This window comes from Delphinus delphis, chromosome 2 (assembly GCF_949987515.2).
Source record: "Delphinus delphis chromosome 2, mDelDel1.2, whole genome shotgun sequence".
Taxonomy (NCBI): Eukaryota; Metazoa; Chordata; class Mammalia; order Artiodactyla; family Delphinidae; genus Delphinus; species Delphinus delphis.
Window position 1 is genome coordinate 165,486,025 of NC_082684.1, and position 15,494 is coordinate 165,501,518.

The following is a 15,494-nucleotide window of genomic DNA, read 5'->3' on the forward strand; positions in this document are numbered from 1 at the left end:
ACACACAGCACTGTACAAAGTTTAAGGTGTACCACATAATGATTTGATTTCCCACATACGTCATGAGATGATGATCACAGTAAGTTTAGTGAACATCCAGCATCTCACAGAGACACAATAGCAAAGAAATAGGAAAAACGTATTTTCCTTGTGACGAGAACTGTTAGGATTTCCTCTCTTAACAGCCTGCATATGTAACACACAGCAGCGTTAATATTTATCATGTTGTACATGGCATTCTAAGTACTTATAACTAGAAGCTTTTACCTTTTGACTACCTTCATCCAATTCCCCCACCTCTGGTAACCACAAATCCGATCCCTTTTTCTATGGCTTTATTTGTTTTTCAAGAATAATTGACCTACAACACTCTGTTTTAAGGTTAACACTAAGACCCTTTATATTTAAAATACTTTTTATAAGAAGCAAAACACAGATGCTGAAGAAATGAACTTTTTCTGGATAAAGAATATACCAAGAAAATAATCATTCTGTAGCAGTGAAATGAAATATTTAGTACTGTGACAGCCCCTGGAGCATGTTAATATTTTGCTCCCCAATGTATTTTATGTAATAATGATGATATGTCAAATCTGCATGTTTGTTACAGTAACTACCCCAGAGGAGACGTTTCAAACTGTAATTTCTGTAGAGTCAAAAAATTCTGAACTCAAAGATGTCATCAAGAAGTTGATATTTGAATTGCATGTCACACTGTATTAGAATAGTATCATAGTCACTTATCAGAATAATATGTTTTCATCGGTCACTGAAGTATCACATTGCTTTAAGAGTTCTGAGACAATTTAAAGAAAGCAGAAAAAGAATGCATCAGCGCGACCTTAAGTTCCAGAGAGGAGTGAATGGCTGAAGCTGCGTCCTAGAATTCCATTTATTCAGAAGCCAACGCCTGAGCATTTTTACCCTCATAGGTACTAACCCAGCGCTTCAAAATTTCCTTCACAATCGGCAACAGCATAAGTGCTGTAGGACAGATTTCAAAAGGAATAGATGTTATAAAAGAGTGATTAGATGTTTAATGGATTTAGAGGCTGAACAGTGTTTTTGAGAAAAACAAATGAGGGGCAGTCCCAAGTTTCCAGAAACAGAAGGTAGCTTCAAGATGTTCACAGACCTCACTGCAAGCAAAATGCAGTTGATCAAGCTCGGTGCTTTGTGTCCACCTAGAGGGGTGGGATAGGGAGGGCGGGAGACACAAGAGGGAGGAGATATGGGGATACGTGTGTATGTAGAGCTGATTCACTTTGTTATATAGCAGAAACGAACACACCATTGTAAAACAATTATACTCAATAAAGATGTTAAAAAAAATAAAAATTTTTTAAAAATGCAGTTGTTCATATTTGAGAAGAATAAGCAACTGCCAAGAAATAATTCCTGGGGCTTCCCTGGTGGCGCAGTGGTTAAGAATCCACCTGCCAACTCCGGGGACACGGGTTCGAGCCCTGGTCCGGGAAGATCTCCCATGTCAACAGAGCAACAACTACTGAGCCTGTGCTCTAGAGCCTGCGAGCCTGCGAGCCACAACTACTGAGCCCGCGTGCCACAACTACTGAAGCCCGCGTGCCTAGAGCCCGTGCTCCGCAACAAGAGGAGCCACCGCAATGAGAAGCCTGCGCACCGCAACGAAGAGTAGCCCCCGCTCGCCGCAACTAGAGAAAGCCTGCATGCAGTAACGAAGACCCAACGCAGCCAAAAAATAAGGAAAGAAATAAATAAGTAAATTTATTAAAAAAAAAGAAATAATTCCTGATGTTACAGCAGAAAGCGTTGACAGTAAAGGAAGGAAGCTGACTTTTACAGGCACCTCAGAGCCTACAAATCCAACCAAGCAGTACCTTTGAAGGAGTCACTTTGAGAGGCTGGTACTTGATGTGATGGTTTAAACACCTGAGAAGCCCCTGGTTAACAGCAACAGCGTGTGTGTATGTGTGTGTGTGTTTCAGTGTGTGGTTTAAACGCCAGTTCTCAAGGTGGCTGCTGCGATATTTCCATCAATGGTCATATTCATGCCATGAGACTACACTTTCTCAAGGTGACACTGCTGTTACTGGCCACTGGGGTAGGACTTGACGACTGCTATGACCACCACCACGTGTGGAGAGCCTGGCGTGTGGCAGACGCTGTGCTGAGTACCTGCCCTACAATCGTCAGGGCTCCGGAGTCAGCTGATGTTTCCATCTCCACCGTATAAATCAAGAAGCTGAGGCTTTAAAGTCTGGAAGTCACGTGGCTATGAGTGAGTGACAGGGCTGAGATCTGCACCCAGGACTGTCTGACGTGGGACTTCACGCTGTTACTACTTCACAGTACGGCCTCATACAGCTCTAGCTGGGGGCTGGGATCGTGTGCTCTTCCAGGCCCTTGTGCTGGAACGTACTGAGGAAGGGAGTCGGGGAGGGGGGATTGGGGGGTGGGAAAGAAACAGAAAGAGATGGCTGTTCCCAAGGGTAGTTTCACTTTATGCCCAGGTGATGATGAGGGGATAACGCTGACGTGAAATGGAGGTGGTGAGTAGACAAACACTTTCTAAAATCAGAAACTTCTCTGGGCAGGAGATTGTGAGTGGTGGGGGTGGGGGTGGGCCTTTCTGGGGCCAGGACAGGAAGAGACCAGTGCAAGCAGGAGAGGATCTACAGGTGTAAATGGATAAATACTCAGAGGTCAGCACCTCACTTCCAGCACGTGCAAAAGCACTTCCGAAATGTTGCCAAACCTTAAGCAGAGTGATTTTAAAATCAGAGTGGTAATCATCACAACTATTGTACAGAAGGGTATTTAGATTAAACGTGTTACGTCTATTAACCACCGATCTATTCATTCCTAAATGTTAACTGTCGGTAATCCGGCCACAGTAATTTTTAAAAACACAGCTAGAGGGAATTTTTCTGTCAAATGTGTTCTAGTCATGTCCTAACTATATATTTAAATCTTTGGCCTTGATGATAATTTGTCACAAATGTCAACCTTCTCAGAGTTTCACATAAAGATAAACATTACCTGGTGGTATTTCTTTAGGATGTTGTGCATTTCAGCCACATCTTCACTCGTGATGGTCTTGATGATGTACCTCTTGTCGTAGGACGTGTGGAACCGGGCTCCGCTGCGGGCTTGGGAGTCGTTGGGAAGGGGTGCACTCCTGGTCAGGGAATTCTTCCCGTGGGATGACAGGGGAGGAGGGAAGAGAACCGGTTAAAGACTAATTTCCAGGTCATTTGTTGTCACCGCAAGTTTTCAAAAACATCTGTGTTTGGAAGAAGTTGCTAAGTAGGAGGACATTTTCTATTCATTGTACCTCAAATGGCAGAAATGAAAACAGCGATTCTAATGTCTAGAATTATAATCAAAGTTACTTTGCTTACCTTGTTCTTTTGAGCTGGACAAGAGCTGAGATTTCCCTCTCAATAAAATTAGGTTCCAGCCATGAAAGGACATCTTACTTTCCCTGAGTGTTTCCTTGTATGACAGGTATTCTGCCAAGCGTTATACACAGAGGACTTCTCCCAACTCTGATAACATTCCCATGAAATGGTTACTAGTGATATCACCGTCGTTGTACAGACGAGGAGATGGGGATCAGAGAGGTATAATCGTTGGGAGAAAGTCACACAGCTAGTAAGGGGAAGAGCCAGAATGCCATCTGCAGTGTGGCTGGCTCGGAATCCAAGTTCTCAACTAGTCAACTACTCAAGTAGTAAACAACTTAATTACTAAACTCTGTGGCCCATGGCTGCCCTGGGAGGGCCTGGCCTGGGCAGGTGTGCTCTAACCCAGCTCCAGAAGTTTCTGACCTGGCCCATCCTCCACCCCACTTCAGCCATTTTTGAGGATGATTCATCTCCTGGAGAGGATGGGGCAGGGCTCTGAGTGGGCGCTCTTCTGCAATCACTTCACTCCAGGATCTAGCATTCCATTCCATACTCACTGTCACTCCTGCTGTCTCCCCTGCTCTCACCTGTGACTCCCCTGTTTGAATCTGTTTTCCCAGAGCCTCCAGGAAGTCTGTCCCGCTTTCCCCCAACCGTCTTACACTGGTCACCAGGCTAGTGGATCAGCAAACCCCCAGCATCTGAGGAAGCCTGGTCTTCGCCTCTGCTAACTGTGCCCTTGAGAACCGACCTCCATTCCCTGCCCAGCCCCACTGGACGGCGTATGAGGGATTCTCAGGGAAAGACAGTCCCACTTCACCTTCCTCTCCCAAAGTGGGCATTTGAAAGCCCCAATGAACCAAAGTCTGTCTAGTTAGGGGGACACAGATATCTTTAGAGAGGCAGGTGGTATCACTGCATCATGACTGTCAGTGAGAGTTCCCCATCAGTCTAGAATGTTCAAGCCTCCTTAACCTTTCCTTCTTTCCCAGGTGAAATCCACCAGGACTGAGCCGTATGAGGTCTTAATGACACTGCGGTGGTGCAGCAACTTGTGGAGGGCCTCCTCGGGCTGAGGGAAGTGAGCGCATTCTCATCTCCAGGACCAGCCCTGGCACCTCGGCTGCTGTCTTTACATCCTGAGACAGCACATCCTGATCTGAATGTAGCCGGGCACAACTGCCAAGTGCAGAGCCGCTCCTGCCAATTAACTGAATTTGCTTTCCTTAGCTTATCAGAAAACCTGAGAAGGGGGCGGGAAGGGGGCGGGAAATCAGTGTAACTCCCAATGATTTTAAAAAGCAGGAACTGGCCATGTCAAATGATGAAGACAGCTGAAACTCATCAGATAGGCTGCGAAGGAGGAAAAGGATTTTCAGGATGAAAATGGCTATAACAACAAGAGTCTGATTCTTACTTATATTGATTTTTTCCCTCAAACATAAAACTCCTCCTTTATACCACTTCCTACTAAGAACAAAGGGGAAGAAAATCAAAGTGAATGCCCTCTTCGGGGGTTTTAAACACTGGCCAAAAAAAGCAATCATTGCTCTTGGCTTAAGGGTCTTTTTCCTCCCAAACATTAATTTGTAAAAGGTTATTCCAAATAAAACAAGAACACTAGGAACTGTAAGATTACAAATTACTTTCAGGGATAAAACTCAAAGCAGGAACAATCAACTTAATGAAAGACAGGCGGACCAGGTTATAAACTCTGTAAAACTGACAACACATGTAAAATAACTTTTTGGGGGGAGGGGGGAATAGTAAAGGATAATTATATTTAGCAAAGGACAGAATTACAGCAGCATCAGTTTCATAGCCTGTTTTCTTAGGCGTACTGGATATGAAAATGTAACATTCTATTACGGACCAGTGGGAAAGAACAGAATTGAAAGCTGCAGAGTCAGTGATTCTCAGACTCTAATGAGCAACGGAGTCACCTGGGGATCACGTGACAATGCAGCGTCTGACCTGGCAGGTTTGGGATGGGGCGTCTGAAGCAGCAGAAGACGCCGATACAGCTGCAGCGGGTCTGCAGACCACACGTGAGAACCAAGAGTCTACTGAATCGTGGCTACGAGGGGATTTGTCTGGTGCAGAGTGTGGAGAGTCTAGTGTATTAAGTGTGTTATAATTACAAACGTACCTGCCTGAATGCCTGTCCCATTATAGTCTGTCCAACTCTGGTTTCATTAAAATGTGAAACTTTACAGTGAAGAATGATAGTTCATTGCATTCACTGCATTAATTCATTAATGAAATGTTTAATAATACTACATTCAAAGCAACGTATGGATTGACAAACTAAAGGGCTAGAAAGGCAGAGTCAAAAATGTACAAACTCCTTAGCACAGATGCTATCTCCTTCCAAATTCTTTGCCTTTCCCTTCAGTTTCAGACATTGATAATTATTTATTACAGATTTTGTATAAGGCCATAGGCCCTCCCATAATGGCCTGGCATATAAAACTTTACAAATTCTCATCTTGATTCTGCCTTAACTCAATTTTTCAATAATCACGTAAGTAGTCCCAACCCACAATATCTACTTCCAATGTGTGGAGGAATTTTTTTAAGGCTCATTGTTTTCCAATAACCAGTGAAATTAGGAACAATCACACTGTGTCAAAATTCAGAATGTACCTTTTATAATCACTATGAATATAAAAATATACGAATCAGATTTAAAGAAAGCCTTAGACAAACAGACGATCAGAAGAGTGAATGCGATTTTACACACAATGTGTGATCCTTGGAATGGCTCTAAGGCCTCGAAAAATCCATACTCATTTATTTCCACAACATCCCTATGTGACAGAAAGAGCCAGGTGCATTTTTCCACTTGAAGATAATAAAACTGGGGTACAGTGGAACCGAGTGACATGCCTAAGGCTCCCGCCTAAAAGCTTCCTCTGAGGTAACAAAAAGGGGCAATTTACAAAGACAAGGCTAAACTTTTGCCATTAATTAATACCAATCACTGACTTTTTGTAACCTTTGACATGAGATAGAAGTGAGTGTGTGTTGGTAAGGGCAGTACCGAGTAAGGCAGGGTGCTGGTCTGGGACCTAGAACATTCTCTCCACTCACCAACCCTTGGATATGGCATTCAGCATCTTTGAGCCTCAGTTCCCGGGACTATAAAGTGACAGAGGATAAGCCCAGGGGAGGGGGCAGGCTGAACTAGGTCTCTCCCTCAGACCTCCTATGACTCTAAAAAATGTATTTCCTCGAAGATATGGCTCTAGGAAGTGCAGGGCAGCACAGACCTCAGAAGGTGATTTGATGTTTTCCAGCAGAAGTCCAGTCACAAGAGAGTCCAACCACCATCTGAGCAGGGGCATGATGATGGCTTAGGACATCTGGGCCAGGACTAAAGAGAGATGGCAATAGTTCTTAGAGCAGCATGGAAATAACACATCAGAGGTTCCAGATGTACTTGGACAATTTCAGCAAGAACGAGAGGACGAGCTAAGGGAAGGAGGTTGCGGACACACATGGAATGTAGTCAAAACAGTCTGCTATCTAGAAATTGAATATTGAAATTCCTCAGTGTCCCTTGTTGTGTCACAAAGGAAGAGTGAACCATAGCCTCATACAGGATGCCTGGGCAAGTCTGGGAGGCCAGGAGGAGAAAGGCCTGAGAGAAACAGAGCTGGGGAGTGACCTCCAGAAGCCCCAGAGGGTCCCCTTATGTGTAAATAAACGTCATAATCAAAGAGCATGACAGGTGGAGGCAACCCTGGAGATTATTCCAAACCACTCAATTTACAGATGAGAAGACAGAGGCCCAGAGGGCAGAAACCACTTGCTTTGAGACCTGAGTGGGACGGCATCCGTGGAAGGCCTTGCAGAGGCCTCCACCCCCTGACTGGTCTTCTGAAATATCCTAATAGACCTACCCTAGTCTAGAAGCCATCAGAAGAGCAGACATTCTAAGCCCACGATGTACACACTCATCAGAGGGTTCTGAACATCAAAACTATCTCTTGTGTTACATTTAGTTTATTCATATTCTCTCAGGTTCATATTGTCATAAGCAGAGGTCTGATGACCTTTCAGGTTCCAAACAGCTCTGATATTGAAGCTAGAAGACAGGATAAGCATCACACACGGGTGCTCTACGTTAAGACTCTGTGACTTTGGGCAAGTTATTTAAGCTCTTTGTGCCTCAGTTTCCATACTAGTAGAAAGGTAATAATGACGAGAATCACCATCACTAAAAGTTTGCCTGGGGGTTAAATTAGATAAGACAGAGTTTTGATAATAGTGCCTGGAACAGTAGCACTCCTTAATGGTAGCTATTATTATAAATAGCAAATTTCAACCTAGAAGACATTTAGAGGTGCAGATCAACATTAGCAAACTACTCTGTGAGCTGGTGAGTCAAAAATGAAGGACTTACGGAATGGGTTCTTCCTGTTGGCTCCTTTCTTTGGCTGCACAGTGTGGCAGGCGGGATCTTAGTTCCCCGACGAGGGAACGAACCCGTGCCCCCTGCAGTGGAAGCAAGGAGTCCTAACCACTGTACCGCCAGGGAAGTCCCTTCAGTTGGCTCTTGAGTCCACCCTGGCCAAGCCTCTGGTTCGTACCCAGTGAAGATCAAGAACCACATTCTTGTCACTCTCATACTCTCCATTTCACGGCTTACTTTCCACAGCCCTCAATAAGAACCACTTGCAGTTTGAAAAAGAATTTAAAACATTTTACACAAGTTAAGTTTCAAGTCAAAAATTCCAGCCCCACTAGGTCTCCCTTCTATCCGTGGCCCCTGCTCAGCTCCCAGCATCCTCTCCAGCCAAAGGGCAGGAGGGATGGCAGAGAGTAGGCCAGTTCTTTAAAAGATGGAGAAAGCACGGGGGAGGTAGCCAGCAGAGCTGGGGTGACCCCTTCCCGAGGAGGGGAGGAAAGCAGGCTGGCTGAAGATGCCGACGGACTTGAAGGTACAGGGGAGGGAACGTCAGGGAGCCTGACGGCCGGGCCTCTAGTGACCTTGAGGTGGCGGCAAGGGCAAGGAGGGTGAGCCACGGCGGGCTGTGGGAGGGCTTGAGGGGAGAGAAGGTTTGGAAAAGCAACCTTGGGATGCCGGTCTGGAAAGTCATTTGTGTAACGTACTGGGCTACCACAAAATCCACAATCCCGTTCAATGCAGAGCCTTAAAAGGCTTATTTAATTCAGCACTGAAAATACAGACGTAATAGAAATCTGACATAGCGTCTGCCCACAACCGTCACTCCTTTACTACCTTTCTGTCCTTTTCAGGTTTTCAGGTCTCAGCATGTATGGCAGAAAGAGAAGCAGTGAGAAGTTGAGGGCAGTCAGACCCCCCACTCCTTACTCTGTTATCTGGTTATCTGCAAGGAAAGACAGTAGGACTTAATGGTCTCTAGGTTTCCTTCTTGCTCTACGAATTAGGGTTCATTAATGTGTTACTGCTTTCAGTTTGTGGAGACTTAGCAAATGGACGATGATTTGCTTTTAGTTTGGGGGAAATCTAATGATAAATGTACGCAAACCGCAACAAACTGGCTTTTATTCACTGGCTACCCTCTTCTCCTATACGTTTGATAGTTGTATATTATAAACTATGTAATTCCTTAAATTCACTTGTTCTAAGTGGAAATACTATTAACATAAGCCCCTACATCAAGAAAAAGGCAGCCGAAATCAATGGTGGAGGGGAAAAAAGGTCTCCTATTGAATATAGACTAATCTGAAACTCCAAACATTCTTCTTCCCTAATGGCTTTACTGAGCTATAATTCACACACCAGACCATTTACCTATTTAAAGCATACAAATCAATGGTTTTTAGTACGGTTACAAAATTAAACAACCATTACCACAACGGATTTTAGAACATTTTCATCAACCTCAAAAAGAAACCCTATACCCATGAGCAGTCCCTCCCATTCTCCCTCCACCCCCCACCTAGGAAACCTCTCATCCACTTTCTGTCCTAGAGATCTGCCTGTCCGGACATTTCCTATTGCACAATCATCCAGCACACAGGCGGCTGTGATTGGTCCAAACATTCTTCCCCCGAGTCCCCGGAGCACACGCACCCCGAGGGGTCCGGCTGTAGACCCTGGGCCGTGTCTGGGCGAGCGAGGCGACATCATGGGTGCTCCCTGTTCAGTCCAGTGTGGTGGACCCGTGACAGCCAGCCCACGCTGCTTCTGAGGATGCTGCCGGGCTTGCTGGGGAGCTGGGGATACCATAAACCGCTGGACAAAAATTAAAGTTCTAGGGCTTCCCTGGTGGCGCAGTGGTTGAGAGTCCGCCTGCCGATGCAGGGGACACGGGTTCGTGCCCCGGTCCGGGAGGATCCCACATGCCGCGGAGCGGCTGGGCCCGTGAGCCACGGCCGCTGAGCCTGCGCGTCCGGAGCCTGTGCTCCGCAACAGGAGAGGCCGCACCGGTGAGAGGTCCGCGTACCGCAAGAAAAAAAAAAAATTAAAGTGCTAGGGCAAAGCTAGTAGATGCAGGGCACGTAAGAACAGGATGATTTAGTCCATTTTGCTGGACGATCTTGCCTCTGGATAAGTAAGCTCACTGTCCACCACTCCTGTTTTCCACAGCCAAGTACATCACAGATCTACAGAGACAGGCTGGGACCTGGGACCCTCCGCTGCACTGCTTGCACCTGGACAAGCATCTCCTCCAGCAAGAGATACAAGGAAACTGTAAGGGACTAAAAACAACTACATGCAGTCGGGGCAGATTGTGAACAAGATACAAAAAGACCAAAAACACAACTGCCACTTCTGAGGTGTCGGGAGAAAAAGCAGGGTCCTGCACACGATCCCTGCGCCCAGCACCACCTGGGGGAGGGGCTGACCACCCTAAGCCCCCCTCCATCCCACCCCCACCCTTACCCCGTTTAAAGGACCAGCTTGCCCACTCAGTGAGCGAGGATGGGCACCTGTTACGTGCTTTCGCTCCCTAGTGCTGCAGTATGAGTCCCAGTAAGGCCTTGCCTGAATTTCTCGTCTGGCCTCTTATCAATTTCTGTTGATTAAGGAGTCCAAGAACCCCGGTGGGTAGCATTACAACACCACATCTCAAACCTCAAGAGCTGTGTTTGAATCTCTAGTGCCATGTCAGCCTTCAATGAGAAATAAAGGAAGATAATGAGAGATGAAACTCACTCTTGAATGGCCTTCCTACATTTATAATTGGAAATTTATTCTCCTTTCCCCAAAGAAAGGGATTAATGGTGCTCGCCTCCAAGCCTCTAAAAGTCTGCATTGAAGATGTTTATTTCCACAGTGGGAGGTCCAGGATTACTGGGGCCTCCAGGGGGGTGGAGGAAATGTCAATTTAATTAGCTCATCTTTGCCACCAATTTTTCTATACTTCTCATAAAATGTCACGATCTATCAACATCAACCATTACGGTCCCCTATCCATTTTTTCAATACCCAAGCATTTTGAACATTTAATACCCTTGAACTACTCATATAGTCTTACAGACATTTGGGTTTTTTTTTTTTTCCATTTTGATATGAGTTTGTATTTCTGCTAAAAATAATGTATGAAAGTTTTTCCATTTAGTCAACAGGAAGGCCATGTACAATCAATTCTGCCATGCTCAAATGTGTAAAAGCCAGCTCCTTACAAAGGAGACACGGCAGTATCATGTACAGGAACCTGAGTGACAGTCAGTGACCTACTGGCCGTGACTTAATAACAGATTCAGAAATGTGACAGCTGGGAGGGCCTCAGAGAGCATGGAGTCCTTCTCCCTCATTTCACAGATGAGAAAACTGAGACCTACCAGGGCTAAGCGACCAGATTAAGTCACAGTATCCGTCACTGAAGATCCAAGACGCAAACCAGCTTCTCAACTCGCAGGAAAATGTTCTTTCTCCCAACTCGGGCTACCTGTTTCTTGGACCTGACACCTGCCCTGCTGACAACTCAGGATTACGATTACACGCCTCAAATCACACGGCCCAGGAGCCGGGAGCCACAGCCTGGACCTGGGTTTGCGTTTGACGGATCTGAGTGAGCAGATGGTCCTCTGACCTCATCAGGGAGGGAAAGACCAACGTGCTAACATCATCATCAAGGATTTATTAAAAGCCCACTGTGTTTAAAGCCCTGTGTTATGCTCTTGGGGAATTTCAAAGAAAGTCTGAGCTGTGATCCCAGGCGTGGAATGGCTTTCACTGCAGAGGGGGGCAGAACACTGTGCAATTGAACACTTATTAATCATGAAACAACTTACCAGAAAAGAAGGAAACAGATATGAACGGTAATGACCAGCAGAGAAAGAGGAAAAGTTGCAGGAACGTCACTGAGCGCCGTGAGATCGCCTTTACAAAGATCAGGTTGGTACTTGACTCAGATTAAAATACCAGAGGCCTGTGTCCGAGGCTCCTGATAAGCAAACAGGCAGCATCTGCCCTGGACAGGAGCTCCCTGGCAGGGATGATTGTCAGCGCTCGGCTGAAAACGAGGAGACTTAACCCAACATGGGCTCAGGAACGGAAAACGCAGGCCAACAGCAAGGCTGAGCTGTCAGGTGGGGTCAGTTTGTGGTGGGGCAGTAATTGGTTCAACACTTGAGAAACAGCAGAAAAAGCACGTGAAAAAAATCTGAGGATGCTGATGGGCTGGGAGCGAGTTTTCCCTAAAGTCTGTCAGGAGAGACGTCCGATCTGAGGGGTGCCCTTTGGCTTCCAGCCCAGGTGGAGTTTCTGTCCGCTATTCATCGTGAGAATTTTATTTTTAAACTTGAAACAAGAACATCAAAAGTTTAAAACGTTAGCTTTTTTTTTTTTTTTGCGGTACGTGGGCCTCTCACCGTTGTGGCCTCTCCCGCTGCGGAGCACAGGCTCCGGACGGGCAGGCTCAGCGGCCATGGCTCACGGGCCCAGCCGCTCCGCGGCATGTGGGATCTTCCCAGACCGGGGCACAAACCCGCGTCCCCTGCATCGGCAGGCGGACTCTCAACCACTGCGCCACCAGGGAGCCCTAAAACGTTAGCTTTTAAAATTAATTATTTTAAAATTAGAATCCTCTGTTACCAATACAAAGAAGAAAATGCATCCAATGTGAATAACGAGCGATTCTAATTCGGAAGATGCGGCAGGGGAAAAGCAAACCTAGTATTATCCTCCACAAAGAACCAGAGGGCTCAGTTTCTATTATATGGTGTATTTAGCTTTAACTGCATCATCGCCATCCTGTATAACTTTTTGGTTTCTGGTGGGCAATCCTTCCTGCAGCTCAGAAACTTCAACCGAAGCCTCTAGTTGACTTCCCAGGCCTGTCATAAGAGGTTCTGATACTATGAGAGACTGGAAAGAGGGATGCAGGTTTTCTTGAAGAACATTAAAAATCAAGATGCCTGGGTTTCTGTAAATCTCATTAGCATCTAATACAGAATCTGTCATGTAATAGTTAAAAAAAATTCCTTCATCCTTTCTTCTCTTCTGCATTCCCTATGATGTCTATCACAGAGCCTTACACACAGTAGGTGCAAATAAACACACATTGAGTTGATAATCGTGCGTGAAATCATCCACCTATGGGGAGCGGAGCTTAAAGTGGCAGAGGAGATGGAAGAACAGAACTGTAGCAACCATAACAGCGAGGCCTCTGGGGGAGCATTCAACTTGAAAGACATCTTAAAAGAACCGTCATGGGGAGTCACATTGTCCCAACAATGATCAGAACACAGTTCACCTCTGTGCATATTACAAACCAGTGAAGTGATTTTAAAAAGCCCTAATAAGTTGGAGAACATTTTGAATCTGAAAGCACTGAGCATACATGCATACACATACGCACACAGGTTTACATATGTATGTTCAGTGACACTGTTGTTAATAATGAATATTCTAGAACTGTTGCTTGAATTTATCTTTAACAGGAAGAAAAAGAAGTTGTTTTTAAAAGACATTGTCAAGAAATCAAAACCAGAGGAAAGACACAAGTGTTTACGGAGACAGCAGGGATGTTTCTCAGTTCCTTTCACGAAGTTTAAGTTGGCTGACGGAGGTCAATTAAGTTGGCTAATTACTATGTTCTACTTTGATCAGATGGATCGATACTGACTTTTTTCAGATGCAGCAAAACTGCATTCACACACGCAAGGCAGGTGGCGAACATTTATCCATTTGATATAACATGAAGGTTTGAATACTAAATGAACCGCACGGTGGAACTCCTTTTCGCCACAGAGATTTAAAAGTCATTTGTCCAATAAGCAAACGCTTCTGAAAATTAAACAGAGCAAGGCAAGGGGAACAGTGAGGGGCCTGGGCCCCTTGAGCCATCCAGTGCCTCCAAAGAGGATGAGACGCCGGGTCATTGATCCCACTTTTTAAATCAGATTGAGAAAGAGAGTTCAGTTTGGCACTAGGTGTCAACTGATACCTGTTACCTGTTCTGGCCACAGTGAATGAAGTGTCCGGGCAGTGGTGAGCCGAAGAGCCGAGACCACAGCCCCGCCAGCCCCCGCAAGCGCACTGCACTCCGCCTCCCTGGCTTGCGGCGCGCAGGCACCCAGACGCACCAAGCCAGAGCCACTGTTGGCACAACTTCCTCCGTTTTCCAAACCAAGTAGCCAACAAGGTGGGCTAAGCCCCATGTGTACGATCTTATCTTCCGTTTAAAGTCAGGGGCCCTGCCCCAGCTGAAAAAATTTTAAGAGGTACAAACATTGGGAAAGGTACATAGAAATGGGGCCAGTACAATCGGCCCTCCGTATCCGCAGATTCCGTACCCGCAGATTCCGCATCCGCAGATTCCGCATCCGCAGATTCCGTATCCGCAGATTCCGCATCCGCAGATTCCGCATCCGCAGATTCCAACTGCAATTTGATCTACAGTTGGTGGAATCTGTGGGTGCAGAGGGACTGTGTATGTCTGGTTTACTAAAGTTACTGTAAACACCCACTTTTTTATTTTTTAATAGAAATACAGTTGCCAAAGAGAAAGCAGCAATCTAAATGCCAAAAGCACCAGGCATGGCTGAGGGAAGGAGTGGTGTTCAAATGATTAATTACACTCACACCGGTTCTCCCTTGTACTGATCTCTCACGCTAAGAGCTTAACAGACTTGCCAATTAGTTCCGTGTGAATCATCCTCCACTCGCCTAATTTGCCTTCAAAGTTTGTATCAGCAATTTGCACTTACTTAAATATCAACTTACATGGTTTTGTTTTTAGGGGGGAAAAAGAGAGGGAAACCCCGTTCCTGTCTTAGTATTTCAGCAACTAAGGATCTAATAGATCCATTTGGATCTCATTTAACAGGGCTGGTTCTCAGAAGAAATATAAGGACTTCACTGTGGTAATGAATTGAGGAATTTAACAAGATCCTGTAGCACAGGCCCTGAAAGTCAGTTTCTGTGAAACGCCAGTATCGCTATTTTATTTTTAAAAATTAAAATTAAAAAAAAAAAGGAGGGGCACAAAGGAAGATACACACTTGAATGTAGCAGCAGAGTCAGAGGAGATTTTCTTAGGATGTCAAAGTTATCAGCTGTTCATTCTTTTCAAAGCATACTATTTTCATAGGCCTCTTGAAATGTAATAACAGTTCTTACATAATGTAGAATGATTCCTTTTTATTTTATACGAGGCTTTTTTACAATTCCAAAATTTATTCTTTAAAGGTGACTTGGCTTTTGCAGCAGTAAATTCAAGTCCAAGTGTGATCGAAGTTCTTTCTCTCTTACACATGAAGCCCACACCTGAACACTGGCTCCATCGCAATTTTTAAAAGCAAACCGAGCGCTCACACCCTCCCCGCCCACTTCCCCTCAGCCCTCTCCGGGGCGCACCCGAGCCTCTGCTCAGAGCCCGGACCTCCGTGGAAACCTTGGCCAGGTCCACAGAGGAGGGAACGTCACTGGCAGCCTGGCCAGCGTTGCTTTTTCAAAACATGGCAGCTTCAAGGCTTCTCATGCCTGAGTGAGCCTGTGAGAGATTCTTGGAAACTTTCAACAATGGGGCAGGGCAGGGAGGCCCACAGATCTATAAGAAAGCATGCTGGCTAAGCTTGATTTGCCTTAGGGCCCTGTTCTTTAAGGGAAAGTACAGGGTGAGCTGTGCCAGTATTCACCTTGTAAGGTCACCCGGGGCA

The 15,494-nt window shown here is 45.6% G+C and overlaps 1 protein-coding gene across 1 annotated transcript in view; it reads right to left on the reverse strand.

Moving 5' to 3' along the window:
• Positions 1-15,494, reverse strand: part of PIP4K2A (phosphatidylinositol-5-phosphate 4-kinase type 2 alpha) — a 178,019-nt gene that overhangs the window by 55,094 nt on the left and 107,431 nt on the right. Inside the window, exon 4 of the mRNA XM_060006209.1 lies at positions 3,022-3,174. Coding sequence (XP_059862192.1) covers positions 3,022-3,174 — 153 coding nt within the window. The remainder of the gene's footprint in view (positions 1-3,021; positions 3,175-15,494) is intronic.